We start from the raw sequence: 21,276 nt of genomic DNA, 5'->3' as shown, positions 1-21,276 counted from the left end.
TACTGGGACCCCATTAGCACCAGCTGGTGAATTCCTGTTCATGGTAATACAGCCCCATGGCTGTGTAACCCCACTCTTGTGCCCATCTGCGTTTGGATCCAGCCTTGCCACCTGGGAGGGCAGGAGCCGCTATGTCCATGTGCAGCTCCTGTGGGCACATGACACCTTCCTCCTGCACAGTCAGAGGTATTGTAGCTCAAGGTGGCTGGGATCTGCTGCTGGGAGCACTGCACCTGGTCCTGTTCCATGAACAAACCCCTGTTTTCAGATGCTGAAAGTCAGCAGGGCTCTGGGGGTCTGATAGCTCCTCCCGCACACCCTCCCCTTCCTCTTCCTCCCTCCTCCAAGCAGTGCTTTTGCTCTGATAGTCCTCTTCAGATACGGGGTTGGCAGCTCCAGCTTGTGGCCTCAGCGTTCTCCCAGAGCGCTGCACAGATTAAAGGCAGTGGGAAGGGAGTTTCTAAGAACAGGCACAGCCAGAAGAGCTCCAGCCTGACCCATGGGGCTCAACGTTTGTCCTGGAATTGGGTCAGACTCACTCCCGTTGTTTTCAATCAGTCTCATCTGCTTATGCCAAGGTGGAATTGTATCGATGAACTCCACGAGAGCCACCCAGTGAGTTTCGCTGGGGCAGACTCCCTGATTCAGCACGAAACAATTACCATTTAATAACCACTGCAGGGAGGATTGAGAAACTGTGGCTGCCTTGCTCAGCACCACAGCCTCTGACGGAGCCTGCACCGGGATGGGGCTGCGATACAGACTGATACCGGCGCAACGCGGACCGGCTGGATGTTGCAAGAAGATGACAGAAACGAGCATTTTAATGGAAGTCTCTTTGGGAAGCTCGGCTGACACGTTGGCCGCCTCTGGCCCTGTGTGGGAGGTAATTCCAAGCTTTGGCACGGGTTGGCAGAGCTCGGGCTGTGCCCCGCCGCGGCCGTGGGGTCTCCCCGCGTGTTCCGTCGGTGGCGGCGGGGCCGGGCGCTGCCCGCGGCTCCCGGCTCCGCGTCCCCGCGGCGGGCGGGGGCGCGCTCTCCCCGCGGCAGGCAGCGCGTGGCGGTGGCCGCGTTGTGATTGGCCCCGCGCGAGCGGTTTTATGAATTATTCATGAGCGAGAGGGAGGGGTCGGCCGCGGCTCAGCGTCATTTGCATGCGAGGCCCCGCCCCATGGCCGCGCGCGCCCCGTTGTGGCTCCGCCCCGTGTGGGCGTGTCCCGCCGTAGGCCCCGCCCCCCCGGAGGGCGGTTCGCGCGCGAGGCCCCGCCCCGCCGCACCCGTCCCGGAGGTGCCCGGGGAGCGCGGCCGCCGCCGCGGGAGCGCATCGGGAGCGGAGCGAGGCCGGGGCGGGCGGCTCCAGCCCCGCAGGTGAGCGCGGCTCGCTGGGGCTCCGCGGGGCAGGCAGCGCCGGGGCCGGCTCCCGGGGGGTCCTCGCGGGGGTCCGGCTGGCGCGGCTCCGGCATGGATCGCGGTGGCGGGACGGCCGCCACCCGCCTCTGCGCGCCTATCGCGACTTTGCTTCGGATCCCCTCCGGGGGGGCGGGCCGCTGCTCGCCGGTTCCTGCGCCCCCGGGATTCCCACCTCGCCGGGTGCCCGGGCCCCCCGCCCTGCCCGGCTCCGACGAGCACCTGGAGCCCCAGGCGCACCCGGGACACCGGCCTCGGCTCGCCCGTGGGACTTGGGCAGCTTTTACATCCTGGGACTTGATGGCGGAGGTCGCGGCTCCGGGACTTCCTGGTTTAGCCCCGAGCGCGAGTGAGTCCGGCCGGGACCGCTCCGGGGCCTGAGCGGAGCAGCGGGAACCGGCCCATCACCGCCTGGGGCTGCCCCTGCCCGCGGCCGGGCTCCCGGGACTTCTGTACGCCCGGCTCGGAGCAGATGCGTTAGTGGGACTCGCCGTGTCCCCTGTGGGACGCGCTGTGAGGGCTCCGGATTTTCTTTTTGCCTTCAACCCCCTGCCCATATCACACGTACCGTGTTACCGGGGGTTTTCTTTACCAAAGCTGGAAGCGCTTCGTGGGTGAGGGAGCACGTTACGTCCAACAGCAAGCAGGTGACACAAGAAAGTAAATCCGGTTGCTTACGCCTTTGTCTGAGGTTGTCCTGCAGCTGTGGCCTGGGAACAAGCTGGCTGCTAGGTCTCCTCTCCTGGAGGTGAGGCTTACCCTTGGCTTTGGAGGAAGTTCTCTGTGTTACTGTTAGTGGTGTCAATGCTGAAGCAGGGTCCCGAGTCTGTGTTTCTGCAGCGGAGCAGCGTGAAGCTTTGCACTCATGTGAGGATAGTGACAAGGCAGGAGAGCAGCTTTGCTGAGATAGTAAATGGTGAAGCTGCCCGTTGTAACGCGTTACTCCGTGCGGAATGCTGCTCTTTGTTGTCATCCCAGAGCACTGCAGTCAACTGGAATATCTTGCTTTACCGAGTCCCAGGTGAAGCTCTGTGCCCAGAGCAGCTGCCTGGTGATTTTAGCTTTGATTTAGGAAGCTGGTGCTTCTGGCAAGTGGGATGCAAAGTGGTGGGTACGTCCCAAGGCTCTTACGTGTATCCTGGCAAGTTCCTTGTTCAGACAGCCTGGCCCACAGAGGGGACAGGGATGGTCTGTCCAAGTTGTGAGTGGTCCTGAATCCTGCTCCGTGCTGTTTGTAGCCACTTGAGGGGCTCCATTTAGTTTACGGTATTGAAAAGGGAGGAGAGTTCTCAACCACACCCATGGGATGGTGCAGAGCAATGGCTTTGATTTGGTTTTGAACAAATTGCATCTGCTCTAACTACTGACTGGAAAAAAATATTGGAGTTAACCCCGTTGAGAGTTCTGTATCTTCCAGTGGCTTTTTGGTACAGTGATGTGATGATTACCGGGAATTGCTTATGGAATAGGTGTGGAGATTTTTGTTGGCTGACATAGAAGCTTGAGAGATGTCAAAGAGCAATTAACACACATAATGTAGTTAGTACATGACAATAAAGGTATGCGGTACTGCTTGTAGCCTGATTTTTCTTTAAAACAGTCTATCAGAGGAGGGACTGACGGTAACGAAAAGTTTGATTTCTGTGCAGAAATCCAGAAAAAGTAAATGCACTTCCCTGGCAGTGTTCAAGGCCAGGTTGGACAGGGCTTGGAGCAACCTGCTCTAGTCGCAGGTGTCCCTGCCCATGGCAGGGGGTTGGAACTGGATGAGCTTTAATTCAAACAAGTCTGGAATATCCTGTGGAAACTCCCAATTCTCATCTAAAAGTTTTTTCTAGCTACATCTCTTTGTGTTGCTGTAAGAAGCAAATGCTTTTGTGGTTTATTGCCAGACCCACCAGGTTTGGTGTAAAATGCTATTCCAAAGTCGTAAGCTGCTGTTACAGAGTTACATGCTGCTCTTCCATTTGAATCACACTTCTCAGTAGAAGCACACCAAGAGTTTTGCATCGTGTGCAATAATGTTGTCCAGTGCAAAGACTGTTCTGCTGTAGCGTTTTGAAACGTTGTGTTCTCATGCTCCTGTGACAAGGAGAACACAATGGGAGTCATAATGACACACAAGGTTTGCACAATTAGTAAATTCAGTGCAAGTGGGTGGTCCCTGGTAACTCCAAGTACAAAGCTGTGGAAGTACATGAACTTCCCTGATTTGTATGATGGGTTCTCAATTATTTTCCAAGAGTTGTTGGAGAATCTTTCTCTGATCTTTGATTTAGTATTTTCTGTATCTTGGGAGGGCGGCCCTGTGTACGTGGTGTCAGACACAGTCTGGTCAGTTGTTCATTTAACTCTGTCTGTCCAGGTTGACAAAAATAACTCTTTTTTTACAGGAGGATCTGTTGGTTTACCTCTCTGTTCCTGCCTGACCATTGCACGCAGGGTGCATCTCAACACTCTCTTGTTTATAGAACCGTGGGTGCTGGTGTTGTGCATAAGGGAGCTCTGCGTGGTTTCATTGAACTGTTAGATTAATGTTGTTAGAGCATCTTCCCGGTGAAGCCTTATCCTGGGAAAAGGGGGTGGTATCTTACACTTCCAAGCTTTCCACACACTGCAACTGTTCTGTCCCTGGCTCCAGCTGTTCTGCTTGGCTTGTGTTTTCTTCTTGAGTATCTGTCTTGATGGTGTGTTACAGCCGTGCCTGGTTGTAGAGATGAACTTTAGTAATAGCCCAGTTAAAAGATAGCGAGGGGTTGTTTCACTGAGTTCAAGCTAAAAGTGTTCTTAAAATTGTAATTTCACAGTGGGTCATGTCAGGTTTACAGATGTCAGGAGCCATCAGACGTGTGGCATTTAAATGATGCTTTGATCATTTTGGAAGTTGTGAGATCCTTGGTGCTAAGGAATAGCTTCTTCCTGTGTGATTGATCTAGCCTCTGTCCTGTTGCTGCTGACTCTTGGTAACAGGAGCAAGGCAAACTTCTGGGTGCGGGAGGAAACTTGGTTCAGACAAGGCCATGGTGGTGCCTGTTTGTTACAAGAGCATTAACTGCTTGTAGTTCAAACAAAGCTTGTTGATAAGAAAGGCCTCTTTTATTTTAGCAGGGTTGATAAAGTGTTATCAGATGCATAGGAAGAAGTTCTCACTTTAAGGACCTGTGATCAGGAAGGGGTGGCGAGGAAGGAATGAAAATGAGACCTAAAGCAAGGCAAGACTTAAGAGTTCTTGAGATACTTGATGGCATTTTGAAAAGAAAGCTGTTGGACCGTATCCCATTGAAAACCCATGCAAGTCAAGTAAAGGCTTTTCAAGAATCACACAGATGGAACTTTGCAACTCTCCTCTGTGAGCAAAATAAACTCATGTTTTTGTTGCCGAGTTAACTTGGGACTGTATCCACACTTAATACTGTCTACATAGTAAAAACTGCTGACTTTCATTGTCTTGTAAGACTGGATTAACTTGTGTGATTGTGACGTACAACATTGGTTCTCTCCAACTTTTGGCTGGAAATTCCACTATAATGGGAGGACATAAGCAAAGCTGGCATTCTACAAAGAAAAAAATTTCTACAAAGAGTAATTCCCCCCCAGCCCATGCTTAGCGGATAGAGAAAATCCAGAGTGCCCCAGCAAGCTCTTCATGGGCATCAAGACACATTGCTGCATGCAGAAGCAATGAAGACAAGGCAAAATGTGGATCTCTGGGATTGAAGCGTTCAAGGCCAGGTTGGACAGGGCTTGGAGCAATCTGCTCTAGTGGAAGGTGTCCCTGCCCGTGGCAGGGGTTGGAACTGGATGAGCTTTAAGGGCTCTTCCAACCCGAACCAGTCTGGGATTCTGTGATTGCTAACACACAGCAGTAGGAACAATTAATGTTTCTCCTAGGCAGAAGCATTTGGTCTTCGGTTGAACACAGAATCATAGAATCAGTTGGGCTGGAAAAACCTTTTAAGCTCATCCAGTCCAACCGTTCCCCAGCACTGCCAAGGCCACCACTAACCCATGGTACTGAGGCCTTGGCTACACGGTATGTGAACACTTGCAGGGACGGTGACTCCAGCCCTGCCCTGGGCAGCCTGTTCCAATGCCTGAGCACCCTTTGGGGAAGGAATTGTTCCTCATCTCCATCTAAACCTGCCCTGGTGCAGCTTGAGGCCGTTTCCTCTTGTCCCATCCCTTGTTCCTTGGGAGCAGAGACCAGCCCCCTCCTGGCTCCATCCTCCTGTCAGGCAGTTGTAGAGAGCGAGAAGGTCCCCCCTGAGCCTTCTCTTCTCCAGACTAAACCCCCCCAGGTCCCTCAGCCGTTCCTCATCACACTTGTGCTCCAGGCCCTGCACCAGCTCCGGTGCCCTTCTCTGGCCCCGCTCCAGCACCTCAATGTCTCTCTTGCAGTGAGGGGCCCAGAACTGACACAGGATTCAAGGTGCAGCCTCACCAGTGCCCAGTGCAGGGGGACAGTCACTGCCCTGGCCCTGCTGCCACACTGGTGCTGAGCCAGGCCAGGATGCCATTGGCCTTCTTGGCTGCCTGGGCACAAGCTGCTCATGTTCAGCTCCGTCAATCATCACCCCCAGGTCCTTTTCCACCAAGCAGCTTTCCAGCCACTCTTCCCCAAGCTGGGAGTGTTGCAGGGGGTTGTTCTGACCCAACTGCAGGACCCAGAACTTTGCCTTGTTAAACCTCATCTGTTGGCCACAGCCCATGGATCCAGCCTGTCCAGATCCCTCTGCAGAGTTTCCTACCCTTCAGTGGGTAACACTCCCACCCAACTTGGTGTCGTCCACAAATTTACTGAGGGTGCTGTTGATCCCCTCATCCAGATCATCAGTGAAGATATTAAAAAACACTGGCCCTAGTACTGTGCCCTGAGGGACACCACTAGTGACTGGTCACCAAGTGTAAGTGACACCATTTACCACTCTGCCATCCAGCCAGTTTCCAACCCAGCAAAGAATCCATCTCTCCAGGCCATGAGCAGCCAGTTTCTCCAGGAGAGTGCTGTTGGACAATGTCCAACATTGGACAATGTCCATTGGACAATGTCCAATGCTTTACTGAAGTCCAAATAGTCAATGTCCGCAGCCTTTTCTTCATCAATCAGGTGGGTCACCTTGTCACAGAAGGAGATCAGGTTGGTCAAGCAGGACCTGCCCTTCATAAACCCTTATTGACTGGGCCTTGTCCCCCCTTTTTCCTGCACGTGCTGTGTGATTTCACTCAGGATGATCTATTCGCTCCATGATCTGCCATGGGACGTGGCCTGTGTACTTGCAATAAATCTCAACATCTAAAATGAACAGTGCTGAGCAAGGAAGCTGGAGTGAAACCTGGTTTTGATGTTAACTGCTCCTTAGTCTGTGATTGGAAACAGGATCATCTTGCAACTCATGCTTTCATTGCCTTCCTCTTCGAATAGTGAAAAGGTTTTGTTCTGTGGCTGGATCTAATAAAATGAGGTGAAAATGGGTGCGTCGTCGTATTTAGCAGACCATTCAGCTGACAGAGTGGCAGAAGATCGATGTACGGGGCACTCCGGGCTTTGCTGTCAAGTGTCCAAGTACTCAATATAAGCAGAATTGGGATTGGCTCAGCCTTGGGCTGTTGTTGCTGACCCCAAAGCATCTTAGAAGAGAACGTTGCACACAGTTTCTAGTAAAAAAGTTCATCTCTGAAAGCTACAGAATTGTTTCCCTGGAAAATAAGAACATCAGACACATGCAGACCTGGCATGGCTTCAGAGGCTACTGCAGAATGCCTCTCTGGCTACTGGTATCCACAGCTGTTACCATATGGCTGTAAATGCTGACTGGCAGATAACGGCAGAGCACATGGGACTGAGTTTTATGTAAGACGCCGAAGGTGTGTGGGAGAGAAACTGGTCTGCTAATATGTAAATGTGCATCTGAGAGATAGGATTATACAGATTGTGGAATCTTTTGGGTTTCCTAGAATTAGAAAAGTTTATTGTACTGAAAAATCTCCTCATTGACAAGGGCCTTGTAAATTCTAGTAATAATTCCACTTGGTCAACCTGTGCTGCATGAAACCTCGATCCAAGTCAATGAGAGCTGGCTTCTGCAGTGTGCCTTCTTTGATAGTAATGGACACAGCAGCTTGCCAGGATGACATTTCTTCAAGTGAGTTACTGCCTGATTCTGAACTACTAATGCTCCTTAGCCAGTTGAGCAAGTTGTTGTGGGCTGGAGTGTGAATGTGAGATCTCTTGCATAAGCAGGTTAAAATGGCGTGCTTCTAGATGCGATTAATATTTCAGGAAAAAACATTCCAGGAGGGTGTTAAATATAAAGTTGTGTCTCTCTCAAATCAAACCCACTCTACTGTGCTTGTAACGGTGGGTTCGCTTCTGCTATCAAAGCTGAGGAGGTCTCTCTCTCTGAAGTGGGGAGGATACTTAGTTGAGTTTCTCTGTGGGTTTGCCTAGTTTAACAGGTCCAGGATATTGACTGACAGTGGAAAAGGGCACGTCTGGCACTCTCCTTTCCTTGTCTGGCTAAGGGAAACTGTGTGTTGTACATAGGTGTGATGTGCTCTCCTTGCATAGCACAGCAGCTTGTCATTGCTCTGTAACTTTTGCTAACTTGGAGTAAATATGTCACTCGTTCTCTCAGAAATGCCTGGTGAAAGAAGATATGTCTGATGCAGGTTTTGATATCTCAGCTGTGGTACCTAAATCCTTATAGGAGGATATATTTTCCAAGTAAACCACACTTTTACTATTCCTCTCTTTTCAGGGATCCCTTGCTATATGTGTTTCTGTGAGTATTCACTCCTGAATGTGCTGATGGTGTGAGTCACTGCTCAGAGGCACTTTGCTCTATGGCAAGTGGAGATGTCAGTGATTGTAGGTGGGGACTAAGTGTCTCAGGCTCTTGGTGCTGATGGGATCTTCTGGCCCTCTGAACTAGGACTGCACTGCAGTCTTCTTGATGAGCTCTGGACAGCACTGCTTAGGTGGCTGGAGGTCTTTAGCAGGAAAGCTAAAAGTGGGGTAATACAACACAGAGGTAACAAGTTCTAGCTCAAGGAGTTTCTAAAGGGACTTCTCAAAGTATAGCTATGGAGCATCCTGTTTATAATACCATTTCCTTTTTCTGGTCCTTCACAGCTGGTAAGGCCTCACTAGAAACCTTCTAAAAGACAATTTAAGCTCCTCAGGAGCAGCTGGCTGGTTTAAGTCATTAACCAAAGACCATCCTTACTGGCAGGAGCACACTGACAACCACCTTCTTTGCCGGCTCTGCTACTCCCATCTGTACAGATAGCTGTGAAAGCTCTCGTCCCTCGATCACCCTCCAGCCCCACAGTTTGAACAAGGGCCCAAGGCCCTTGATCACTTGACAGACCCTTTGGTGCTCCTGGTCCCTCTCTCAGTTGTGACACTAGTCTGCTCCCCACCTTGCTGTCCGTGTGTATGTGTTTCTTCTGATGATGGGTTACTGTAAGGCATTTATACTGATTCAGTAGTGCTGGCCTCCACTGTGCATGCATGTTGTGTACGGAGTAGCTGGTAAATTGCTGTAATTTCCTGTTCAACAAATTAAAATACTCACTGGAGTGTCCAGTAGCTGCTTCATGAACAGCTGAGCTTGCTATGCACTGGGAATTGGAGCTTGTGCGAGATGGTCAGGGCAGGCAGGAGCACTTATGCCAAGGTAAGTTGTCAGGAAAGAATTTAAACTTTTGCTCTTGAGTTGGCAGAGCTTTATTTGCCACTTAGCACCTCTGCAGAAGGGAGATGTGAGAAAGAATCTCTTGAGCACTACTGAGTATGAGGCTGTAGCCTGGTACCCCCAGTGTGATTGCTGGGCTGCAGGTCAGGTCTGATCTGTCCTGCTTGGATTCTCTCGGTGCTGTGGGAGACGAGACAGAGAAAGGCTTGTGCTTCGAGCTCTGCACTGAACTGCAGGTGCAAGGTTTCCTTCCCCTGCCCCCACCTTGAGCAGGGAGTTAGGCTTGATTTTTCACCACAGCAAGTTAATAATTACTGCAGCCACCCGCAGGCAGTGCAGCGCCTTCCTGCTGTGCCCATGGAGTGAGCCCAAAGTGTCATTCTTTCTCTTTTAGCTCAATAGCTGGAGGGTTACCTGGGGTGAAAACTGATACTACTCAATGCTGCCCGTGAGCCTCGGAGTCAGCCTTTAGAGGGGGCTTGGCTGAATGTTTATGCAAATGCTGCAGTTTTGCTTGTCTGAAGTGGTCGCAGAATGGCCAAGTGTAAAAGCTCTTCTAAAATCCTCTTGGCTTATCTGTTCCGGTTTGCTTTAGTAGTGTGAAAATGGTACCATGCAAGTCCTGCGCCAGTGGTGCCGCTCTGGTGGGATCAGGTTTTTGTTACTCGATAGTGGTGGTGTCTCGTTGTGCTCTGGCTGATTTGTGTTACCTGCTAAACCAAAAAAAATAACCTACTTCTGCTGCTTCTCTTTTCAGGCTGCTCTTGTTTATATGGCTTTGTTTTGGTTTTTTTCGTTAGGATTTTTGTTGCCAAGATACTACAGCGAGGAAGATGAGAAGGTTCTTAAGACCCGGACATGATCCAGTGAGAGAGAGGCTTAAACGTGACCTTTTCCAGTTTAACAAGGTATGGTGCTTTCCTCAAACTCCAAGGCACATGTGTGCAAGGCAGATAGCTCCTGAGCCACTGCACAGTGCAAACAGGAGGGAAAACTACTTGAGTGTGGGTGGAAAAGTTAAATTTAGGAGAGATGGTTTGTTCTCTCTTTCAATTCTGTCCTTTTCTCCCCTATGTGCCTGACTAGTTTTCTTCATGAGCATGTTCTCAATTCTGGCTTTCCTCCTTTAAAAAGGATATTGTTGTGCTGTGGAGTGGCACTTGCTATAAGAAGAGATCTTCACAGCAGCTTTTATATACTCTTGAGTATTCTGTAGCTTGTCCTGCTATGTGCTGTGACTACTTATGTTACAGGTAGTCTTTGCAGTACTGCTATGAAAGTAAATTTTCTAAAGATACACAAAAGCCACAGCTCGTGATGCAGCTGAATTCAGTGCTTTGTCTTTGCTTATACTTTGAGTTTATAAGTATACCTCTGCTTTTAAATGTGAATTTAAAAGTCTGCAGCAGAAATGTGGTGGCACCGAGGCAGCACAATGGCCATTAATAATGAATTTGTTATTATCTTAGTCTGTATCTAGGTTTTTTCCTCCCCTTTGTGAAGAGTGAACAACAGTGGCTGTGCTATTTATCCAGCTTTCAGGGCATTTTTCTTTTGAGCCCTGGCCAGGAACATAGTGCTTTCATCTTTGTAAATGCCTGCTATTAATTCATTGCTAGGCTAATGGCTACTTACAAAACCTACGAATATATTTCTGATATCCAATAAAGGTGTATTTCCAAGGTTTAAATGGAATTTTGCTGAGAAGTATAATGGATAAATGAAGTCAGCTTAGGAAATAACCTCTTTGATTCATTAAAATTGTAGTGTAGAGATAGACTTAAAGTGGAACTTCGGATATTTGAGATGAATGATTTAACGTAGTTTGGTACTAAACCACACCATTTCCATGCACACCTCCCTCCCACTGGGGAGACAAAAGGAACTCAGGAGTGCTTCAGACCTATTTTCTCTTTGCTACCTTGAGGGAATGATAGTGCAGATACAGTAAAAATTTCAGTAAGTGAAGACCAGGATGTAGTAGCTTGCATTCAGCTGAATGCAATGTCAGCTTCAGAAAAGACATCCAGGGATGGGTCAGAATTGCTTTTAAGTGTATATACCTTGTATATACCTTGGAAAAACCTTTGCTGTTTCAGGGATGTCTCTTCCTTGAATATGCTTTCCTCTTATGAGAACCTTTGGCTAAACTTTAGCTGCCAGAGACAGACTAATTTGGATGATGCAAAGCAGGGTTGAAAGAACTAGCTGTTGCAGCAGAGGGAAAGGTCCAAATATGTTAGAAGTTGACATCAGGATTTGTGACTCCATTTGATTCAATCCCGAAGGTAAATACTGCATCTTGTTTCTATGGAGGCTGCTACTTTGGACACTTCCTAATGGTTTATTCTTATTAGCAAATTGGTAATGAAAGGCCTTGCAAATGGGTTTGCACTTTTAAGTCACAGTAACTTGTTCTTTTCTATCAAGAATTGGAAAGGGAATTAACATTATACCATTACATTATACCAGAATCTTTTACAGTATACTTTTTTCTTTCATAAAGTTGCCTCATTTTCCAAGTCTTGTGTGTCCCATTCTGGTATTTCCAGAGATAATGGGTCATTTGAAAGCCATTTCAAATGACCCTTTTCAAAGCCATTTCAAAAACCCTTTGAATACAGTAAACGTCTACTCACATCTAGGTAGACTGAGAAGATCTGGGAAAGTCAGACCTGTTGAAGGCTGTGGCTTCAAGCTGCCAAGAAATATAGCACCTCGTGTGCTAAGACTGTCCTCTAATGTGCTGGTAAAGCAAGAGCATTAGTGCTGGTGAGCAAGTTTTTAAACACTTGAGGTCTTTGAAACACTTCTGGTTAGGAACCTGCTTGGGAAATATTTTGTGGGAGTGTGAAGTTGCTGATAAGAGCGATGGCATGGTGTGTTTGCACCTCTGGTGTGTGGTGCTGGTAGTGACTAAATGGAACGTCTGTACCTTAAAAGTGCTGGGGATTCCTGCCTTCATTTCATTGTTTACACTGAAGTTGAATATGAATGTGTGATACCACACAAGTTCAGTGTTAATGTGGTAGCATGTATTTGGCCATGCTGACCTAGTAATGGTCTTCAATTTAAGAAGTCTTTCTAATTGGTGGTGGTGGATTTTTTCAATCATTTACTCCCTTGAGTATAAATAGGTAGTGATCTTTCTACTGTTGCCCCCTTGCATTTCTCTTCCAGATAAGAGGTCATCCACATGGTTTTAAAGGACTGATTGACCACTGGACTAGCTCTTTAAACTATCCTCAAACATGTGTTTGTTTCAAAAAACACCTTCCTGAATTCTGCCAGTCACTCAGCTTTGCATATCTGTTTGTATGAGTAAGAACTTCCCATACTTGTGTGTACCTGTTCCGAGAAACTGTTTTTAGCTCAGTGGATAGAATGAAGGATAAGGTATGTGGACTTGGCAGTCTACATCTTTTAAGTTTATCCTGCTTTTGGAAGTAGTATTTGGATGCCTTTGGCTCTGTCCAAGCCCTGCAGAACAAACATGTTCAGGCTGGCATTGTCAGACTAGATGATGGGTAACACACAGGTGAACCAGCCTGTCTTACAGCTGAATGTTACCAAACTGGGAACATTGCATTTGATTTATGGCTTTGTGTCCCCCCCCTCCCCCCCCCTTCATTCTTCCTAACCCTTTGCTAATGGGCGTGATGGATAACTTACGTTAAATCTGAATTAGTGTCTATGCAAAGCACATTTAACACATACAGGCTTCACTGTTTCTTCAAAAGACATTAACAAAGGTATGGAGCTTGTATTGCCTGTGGTTGGAATTGTCTCTGCTCTGTCATAAAACAATCTGAGAGGAGAAGTGGAGAGAACCAAAAGCAGGAGCCAGCGCTAAGTTTCATCTGCACAACTGTGGGCTGGGAACAGCTGTGAAGTTTGGTCGCGCTTTTCCTGCAGTAAATGGGACTGACATGAGGCATTGCTGTTAGTGAATGCTGCTGACGCTGGGCTTGCTTTTACCGAGTCTGACACATCTGTGGTCTGAGGAAAGTGAAAAGGAAAGCTCCCACCTTTCCTCAGAGAAACAAAGGCCCTTTTGAGAAGAAGGGCATGCTGTGGGCACCCTGGCTTCCCATTTCAGCTCTGCTGAAAGGCTCCATTGTTGCCTCTCCTGCCGTCTGCCCCCCTGGCCCGTTGGTGGGGTTACCTGCTGAGCAGGTGGGAGGGCTTGCTGAGGAGCGGTGCCCAGGGGAGGGCAGGGCAGAGGCCAGCAGGAAAGCTGACGCAATGTGATTGAACAACTGGGTGTAGGTACAAGAGAGAGCTGGGTAGGCACTACAGTGAATGTGAGTACCTGGCCCAGGTGATGTCCAGTACAGCCCAAAAGCCACCCCCATGCCTTTCTTGCCTGGCTGTGGAAACAAACGAGTGACATAGGAGGGAATTACCTTTGTTACATTACAGGCATCTTGGTGAAGATTCAGAGCTATCAGAAACCATTAGTACCTTTACTGCATAAGCAGTTGTGTAACACACTGTGGTTGTTACTAACATTCTATTCTTGTGCTTCTGCATGTGGTACTATTTTCTGCAGTAGCCTCCTATTGCTAGCAGTTTACTCCTGAATGTAATAGTTACTGTGGCTTTTGTAAATTTGTCTGTAGGATGGGGGAGGTACTTGAAATTTTCTATTGAAGGAAAAACTGGAGAAAAACTTGCCCTGCTATTATTATTACTGAATGGCGTACACTGGGTTATGCAGTTCATAGGTCTCAACTTGAAAATTAAAGCTTTTATTGACTTGTCTAATGTGTTTACAAATTAACACATCAAACACAAGACACAATTAGGCCAATATTAAGACTAATATTGACAGCTTCCTAACAGGCAGTACAGTATTGTGTAAACCATAGTTTTTTATTATGAGAATTATGGCTAAAGCCTTATCTTCTGGGCTTGAAGAAATCTCAGAATAAACACTGTTTCTAATTGATGTTTCATGGAAAATGGCACCTAGTTGTGGTGATGACATGATAGTGACCGTGAACAAGTTGAAACTGAAAGTAACAGTGGAATTACACTGGTGTCTCCCTAACTGGTGTCTCCTCACTCTGTTCTGGGGGAGAGGGGAATGGTGTCTATTGCCCATGCTACACCTGATCAATTAAATGTCAGATTTATTGTCAAGATAACATGTTACCTTGAATGTTCCTCCCAGAATTGTATACCATCACTTCATACTCTCACAAGTAGGAAGCTTTTCTGTGTTGTCTAAGTAACTATCGTGGTACAGAGAAGTTCCTCTTTGCCTATGCTGGATCAGAAGATTGCCTGTTTCAATACTGAGTCCATAGATAAGTTCCTGATTTCATACAGTCTCCTCTAGGAAGTTTTACATGTGTAGCTAAGCAAAGGTGACATTAAAAATATTGACTTGTCAACATTTGTTTTTAATAATACAAACTTAACACTGAAATTATCTTCTTAGAATATAAGTAAGTGAGGCTGGAGATTAACTATGAGATTAGGTTATCATAAAGGGAATTAAACTCACTGCTCTTGGAGCCAGTACTACTAATCTTAATGTACTATATATAAAAGGCTAAAAATTAGTAACTACTCCTTTACCCGGTCTTATGAGTTGGTAAGCAGAAAATTGGGAAATGATCCAATATTTCCAATATGATCTAATATTTTTTATCTTCTAGAATGGCTCATCTTCCACTAGTAGGACCTCAGACCAGGGTATCTGATCTTTAGAGGAAGGAGGTCTATATTTACAGTGTATGAATTGTGATCAAATGGCTAAAGCTGAAGCAGTCTGGTTAGGCTGGAGTCAGCCACATCCTCCTCTGCCCATATCTTTGAGCAGGAACAGTAAAAGGGCATTGAACTGCTCCAGCAACTGGGGGCACCTCGGGCTAATGAGGTGACCACAGAAATGAAACTGGCTTTATTTGATGCTCATGCAAGGGATTAAGTTGGGAAATCACTATCCGGGAAATGAAGTGTTACTTTTAGGTTGTATAAACCATAAAGCCAAGTGATGTGGTAGCTCTGTCTCAAAGACATGATGGAAATGAGGGTGGGCGTGAGGTACAAGTGCTTACTTCTCTAGAAGAAGGAGGGTTCTCTGCTTATTCTGTTTTTTTTCATGAGTGGTTCTTGGGCTGTTTTGTTACAAATTCCTGTTCTGGAGCTGAGCAGCTTGCCTGAGAAGAACATATTTTTGCAGAAGTTGGGATGGTAACCATAACAGTGTTTTCCAGGAAGTCACCCTCTTCACATGCTGCATGTTGTTGAACGCTCATGCATACTTGTTTTGTCTAAACAATGATAATCGCTGTACATTAGCACTTCTAAAAACTTGTCTGAGCTATTTTATAAGCAGCTTGGTTGCATCCTTGCAGAATATTACTGCATAGCGTGTGAATGCATTGGCCGTGCTGAGTGTGGTGTTTACAACATGCTCCAGATCATCTGCTTGGTGCACTGAAAACCGTACCTTAGGGAAGCCACTAATGCCAAGCAATGCACCTCTTCCCATGGTAGGGAATGACATCTTTTTAGTGCAAAATGGCTTTGAATTAGTCCGAGGTGTGCTAGCAGGCACCTGCTCTCAATAAATTCCAGGGTTTCTTGTGCTACCTCTGATAAATGGATATCCTCATAGAATCCCAGGCTGGTTTGTGTTGGAAGGGACCTTAAAGCTCACCCAGTTCCGATCCCCTGCCACGGGCAGGGACACCTTCCACTAGAGCAGGTTGCTCCAAGCCCCTGTGTCCAACCTGGCCTTGAACACTGCCAGGGATGGGGCAGCCACAGCTTCTCTGGGCACCCTGGGCCAGCGCCTCAGCACCCTCGCAGGGAAGAATTTTTTCCTTAGTGAAGAATTTTACCATTTACATTAGTTTTCTTGACTGCCCCATAGAAAATCTGGTTAGTTTTCTTGATAAGCACTGATGTTCACTCAATAGTTCTTCATAGCTTTGCACCATTTCTTGATGTCAGTCACCAAGAGGAGGTCATGAAGGCTGACCTGTGTGGAATTTGGCAGATAAAGCTGCAGTATTTGTGTCAGACTTTGAAATTGTGCTGAGCAGTTGGTTTACAGATACAAAGTTGATGTGGAGTGATCAGTGTGGTGGCTGAGTAAGCTGTGGTTATGCAGAGTTATTTGTAATCTTAACATAAAGACCTGCTTGAGTTACTGTTTTCAGACTATTTCTCTTTCATTTCATTTACACTTCTGCGTATTCTGGCTGCAGAGCCAGGGCTTCTTGGAATAGATTCAGCCTTAGGCTGTTGTTGAGCAAATATAACCTATGTTTTAACACTTTTCAACAGAAAAAGCTACCATTAGTGCTGTATTTCAGACTGCCGTACCGTATTTAACTTCTGGGTTTTGTCTGTGTACACCAATGCCCTGGAAACATGCTGATCATGATCTTTTCTTTCTCTCTGCCAGACTGTGGAACATGGATTTCCCCATCAACCCAGTGCACTGGGCTATAGCCCATTTCTTCGCCTCATGGCCATTGGAACACGATCGGGAGCCATTAAACTGTATCTTTTGAACAACTTCGGCTAGATTTCTCTAACCACATCAGAATGTGCAACTTTGAAGAGACTCTAAAAAATTAAGTATAAATTTGCAAGCAAGGGTTACCAGAACAGGGAACAGTTTGTCTAGGTTTGAAGTGATTTTGGTATGATCAGAATGGGATTATCTTGCCCAGAGGTGAAGTATAGCTCCAACAGAAGCTGCGCCAATGTAGGTATTAGACAAGACTCTTTGCTCTTGCTCTGCAGGAGGTCAGACTAGATCTGGCCCAAGTTTAGCAATCCCTTCTGTTGTAAATTCCACCGTTGGGTAAATATTTGTGGCAGGTTTCCTTTTTTTTAAAAAAAAAAAAAAATAAAAAGGCAGTTCTATCTCAGAGGTTAAACCTGCACTCAGGAATGCTTCAGCTTCCTGAGGCTCCACCATCCAGGCATTACAGACCTAAACATTGAAGGTGGTGACTTTGTTAGCTAATGTCCAGTCCCATTTCAGCATGTGATTCTCAAGGCACGGCACCAGCTGAGCAAGCTGTAAAACAGGCAAATCGCTCAGCCCAGAGAGGAAAAGTTGGTGTTCTCTCTGCCTGCTTAATCACTCATTCCTGGTGTGTTTGTGTTTGGAGGCTGGGCTCCACAAGCGGGTGGTAGCATCTGTCTCTTGGTTACAAATTAGTTAAGGAGGATTGTAGTGTCTGGGAAACCACTAAACATCTCTGAGAAAGCACAGGGTCCAGGCACCTCTTCTGCATACCCTCAAAGGATGAAGTGAACTTCCATGTTCTCCTGTAGTGTGTGTAACCTGCCACAAGCATATAAAATCAAAGGAGATTTGCACTGGTTCTTTTCAGTCCAGATCACTAACAGTAAAAAACAGTTTCAAACTAAGCTCTTTTCATCTTGCTTGCTAGCAAGCTTCTTATCAATTAATTGTAGCTGTGGGTCATCTTAAATACTGTAGATCCTCAACAAACCCTTCAGATATGGTGCTCCTGGGGTGGAGTTCATGGGTTTACATGAAGAAAACAATACTGTAATGCAGATTCATTTTATACCTGATCAGGTAAGTGTATTTTCAGTACCTCTGTGACTTACAAAGACCTCTCTTAAACAGGTGGTGTTTGTTCCAGGCAGCTGGGCGCCTATGACCAAGTATATTCAAATGCTGGCTGTTCAGTAATGCTTATCCCAGTGTATTTTGTGCTTGCAGCAGTATTTGTTGCTGTGGAGATGCTCAGTAAAACTTAGGAGTAGCTTTATTGTTCATAACTGTTAGTCATGTATCTCAAGCAACATACTGGGAATGGTAATAAGGCCAGAGTAGCTCAGGCAATCTGCTGCAGAAGCAGGAACTTCTTCCTTTTGCAGCCCTTATTCTTTCAGTAGGACTGGGTGGTCTGCCTTCTGCAGAACAGAAAACAGGAGCTGCTGCTGAACTGGCTTGATTATTTTCAGGAGTTCAGAAGAGTGCTGCTAACCTTGCCTCCTGTTGAGCTTGTTGCCTTTGTGTCCTGGGTATTGCTGAACAGTTATTGCTACAAACTAAAAATAGGAAGGCAGAATTTTCCGATGTCTGGTAGCTGCCTAACCACTTTCCCTTCCCTTGACTGGCAGACTGGTGTCTCGGCCACATACTGTTTGCCTGATGCCTCCAGTATAGCACAAGGGGCCTCTTTATGAGAAGGATTTAATTCTTGAGGTGGTTTTGGGTGTCTGTTTGCTTAACTAATGGTATAAGCTGAAACTCCCATGGGGAGTGTTGCACCAGGTGTGGCTTCAGCAGGTAAAATGCTTCAGTTTGAACATACAGCCAGCAGGGCTGGGCTCATAAAAGAACTCTGACACAACCCTCCAGAATGAGGTTGGACATGAAAAATGCAAGGAGTGTGGTGTAGTAGACTGTATCAGCCCCACCCAAAGCTGGGGTGTGTTGGAGCAAACTGCACTGAGCATGAAGGTGGAGAGCGAACAGCCTGCAGCTGCCCTGCGGAGCTTCACAGCGCAGGCTGATCGCTTTCAAGAACCTAAACCCTTCTCATCCCTCTCACTGATAACCTGTGCCTTTATCCTGTGTAAGAGGGTTTTTAGCCTTTAGACTACTTGTCTGTCCTGCTCTTCCCGTCCTGTCCCCCCTCCCACCCCCCTCAATCTCTCGCTGTGAGCTAAACAGCTGCAGTAGATACTCACTGTTACAAAGAACTGTGGCTGGCTACCCAGTCCTGTTTTGACAGAGATTACGAACAGCAGCAATGTTATTGCTAGATTCACTATGTTATATTTAATACTGTGATTATGAAAAAAAGCATATTGTGTGGTTTTTGTAGTGCCAGCTGGTGACATTGCTGGACGATAACAGCTTGCACCTCTGGAGCTTGAAGCAGCATAGTGGAGCCTCTGAGCTGCGGGAGGAGCATCGCTTCACACTGAAAGGGCCGCCTGGGTAATCTGCAAGAGGGGTTTTGAACTAGTTTGGGGATAAGCAAGTTAGAAAATTCTGCTGTTGTTCGAGGTAGAGCTTGTCCTGTTCTTACAGACTCACTCCTCCGAACCTATTAAAGGGTCATCCATGGAAACCAGACAGGAGTTGGCTGGGACCCAGGAGACCACCTTTTAGAGTGTTATACCAATATAAAGGGTGACATCATTTTTAATATTGTGCATCCACTTCTGTGTGTACAGGAGCTGTAAATCTTAAGTAAATCTAAGCATCCCTTAAGTCAGAGTTTAAAATATTAGTATGGTTTTAGTTTCACTTGATCTTGCCAGTTTGGGGCGAGCTATTTTTAGCTCCTTTGGGGACACTTAATAAGAGAGGCTTCTGTAAAAAGGCATCAGCATCTTTGTTCATGTGCTTGTCAAAAGTCTTTTGACGTAATTTATCTTGAAGATAGTGCTTTCCTCCTTCCAAAAAATTATGCCTGGCTCAATCTCTGCCTATAAAACAAATGACACTTGTAAATATCCCCGTTGAGTAGTTAGCTCTCTCAAATGCAGTAATCAGTCTTTCTGCCTGCAGCTGACGAAAGTCTCTTTCCCAGGTCTCCACCAAGTGCCACGCAGATAACAGCTGTCCTTCCCCATTCCTCACGGGAAGTCCTGTATCTTGGTACGGAGAGTGGCAACATCTTTGTAGTGGAGCTTCCGTCATTCAGAGTGCTGGAGGACAGGACCATAACCTCTGAGGCTGTGCTGCAGCGGTGAGTGAGCAGACGGGCACTGCTGCGCAGAGGTGGAATCCCATTAGCAGACACATCCTTTGTTAAAACGTCACCCAGATTATTTACTGGGGCCTCACTGTTGTGTTAAGCATTGTCCAAATCTGCATGACTTCTGTGAAAGGAGCTTTTGGTCCTGGTGTGTGTTAAGTAGCAGTTTCTGTCCTGTCAACTGCTACTGTCACCATGGAGGTACAGCATATAGACAGAACGGCACAGGAAAGACTTGGAGTAAATCTGCAAACCTTGTGCCCTGTCCCTGGTGTTTACTTCTGCAAAAAAGCATTACATTTAGCAAATTACCTGTTTGATTTTTTGACCATTGGTGGAACTTCTGGTGCTGCTTTGTCCAATGAGTTTTTTGTCACTTTCCTATTCAAGTGCTGGTGAAAACTGTCCTAATTCACGTCCCTGTTGTTTTCTACTGACATTTCCATGTTACTGTTATTCTGTAAGGGTACCAAGAGAATAGGGTGGGCTATTCAGACTATCTTTACATTCCTGGGATCCAGTCCTGGAATTCATTATAAACCCTGGGTTTTCCATAAAGAAGTGGGACTGGATGCATGTTCATGTGGAGGCATAGTGTGATATCTTGTGTAAGATTTTTCTGCTGCTTGAAGGATTTGTGGAAAGATCATTCTTATTCTCACCTGTTTGAACTTTTTGTTGCTTAATTTCTCCTTCTTACACCTTAACTGTTATTACAGTCATATTAGGTTGTACCTGTAATAAACTTTCCTTGGCTTTCTCTTCTGCTTCTGTAGTGTACCAGAAGATTACTGTAACAGGCGATCATGTGAATTGGTGGAAGCCCTTCGAGAACATCCTAAGAACCCTGACCAGATCCTGATTGGATACAGCAGGGGCTTGATTTTTCTCTGGGACCTGCAGAATAACAAAGTGACACACCATTTCCTGGGCAGTCAGGTATTAATTTAACCCAAAGTCAGTTCAGGAGGGGAGGAAGGGATCTCCTCTCTTAGACACTCTGAAGACAAGTGGGTGCAGGGGGAGCCTGACAAAGCTTCTTTTTTAGTAAGAAGTGTTGGTTTTGTGGGGGTTAACAGCTCTCTGGAGAGCTGTCCTATATCTTTCTCTTCAGCAACTGGAGAACCTCTACTGGCAGAGAGATGGCAGTAAATTCGTTAGCTGTCACTATGATGGAAGTTACACCCAGTGGCCAGTATCCAGTGACAACAGGCAGCCGGAGCCTCTGGAAAATCTTGTGCCTTATGGTCAGTAAGTGAGGTTTAATTGTTGCATATTTGTCTGAACTCATTTTGAGCTTGTGTAGGATATTCAAGTTGTGTTCTCCCTAGTGTTTAATCCTAATGGCAAAATGCAGAGCTGCCTTTTGAATGGGTCGTGAGCCTAGACTGAGGGATTTCAGTCCAGTGTTTTCCTCAGATTTTTAAACTCCTTTACGTTGTTGATGTC

At 46.7% G+C, this 21,276-nt stretch overlaps 1 protein-coding gene across 3 annotated transcripts in view; it reads left to right on the top strand.

Moving 5' to 3' along the window:
• The first annotated feature begins 1,281 nt into the window (after nt 1-1,281).
• Nucleotides 1,282-21,276, top strand: part of LLGL2 (LLGL scribble cell polarity complex component 2) — a 35,257-nt gene continuing 15,262 nt past the window's right edge. For 2 of the 3 annotated variants that reach the window (XM_030506244.1, XM_030506242.1), the window contains exons 1-8: nt 1,282-1,367; nt 9,904-10,011; nt 16,530-16,627; nt 17,603-17,684; nt 18,946-19,061; nt 19,660-19,818; nt 20,604-20,766; nt 20,942-21,074. In XM_030506244.1, coding sequence (XP_030362104.1) covers nt 9,937-10,011; nt 16,530-16,627; nt 17,603-17,684; nt 18,946-19,061; nt 19,660-19,818; nt 20,604-20,766; nt 20,942-21,074 — 826 coding nt within the window. In that variant the 5' untranslated portion in view covers nt 1,282-1,367; nt 9,904-9,936. Of the gene's footprint in view, nt 1,368-1,982; nt 2,155-9,903; nt 10,012-16,529; nt 16,628-17,602; nt 17,685-18,945; nt 19,062-19,659; nt 19,819-20,603; nt 20,767-20,941; nt 21,075-21,276 lie in introns of those variants that run through there. The other variant, XM_030506243.1, reaches the window with a different exon arrangement.

This window comes from Strigops habroptila, chromosome 14, assembly GCF_004027225.2.
Source record: "Strigops habroptila isolate Jane chromosome 14, bStrHab1.2.pri, whole genome shotgun sequence".
Lineage (NCBI taxonomy): Eukaryota > Metazoa > Chordata > Aves > Psittaciformes > Psittacidae > Strigops > Strigops habroptila.
Note: the sequence above shows the minus strand (reverse complement) of the source record. Positions and strands in the feature narration are given on the sequence as shown.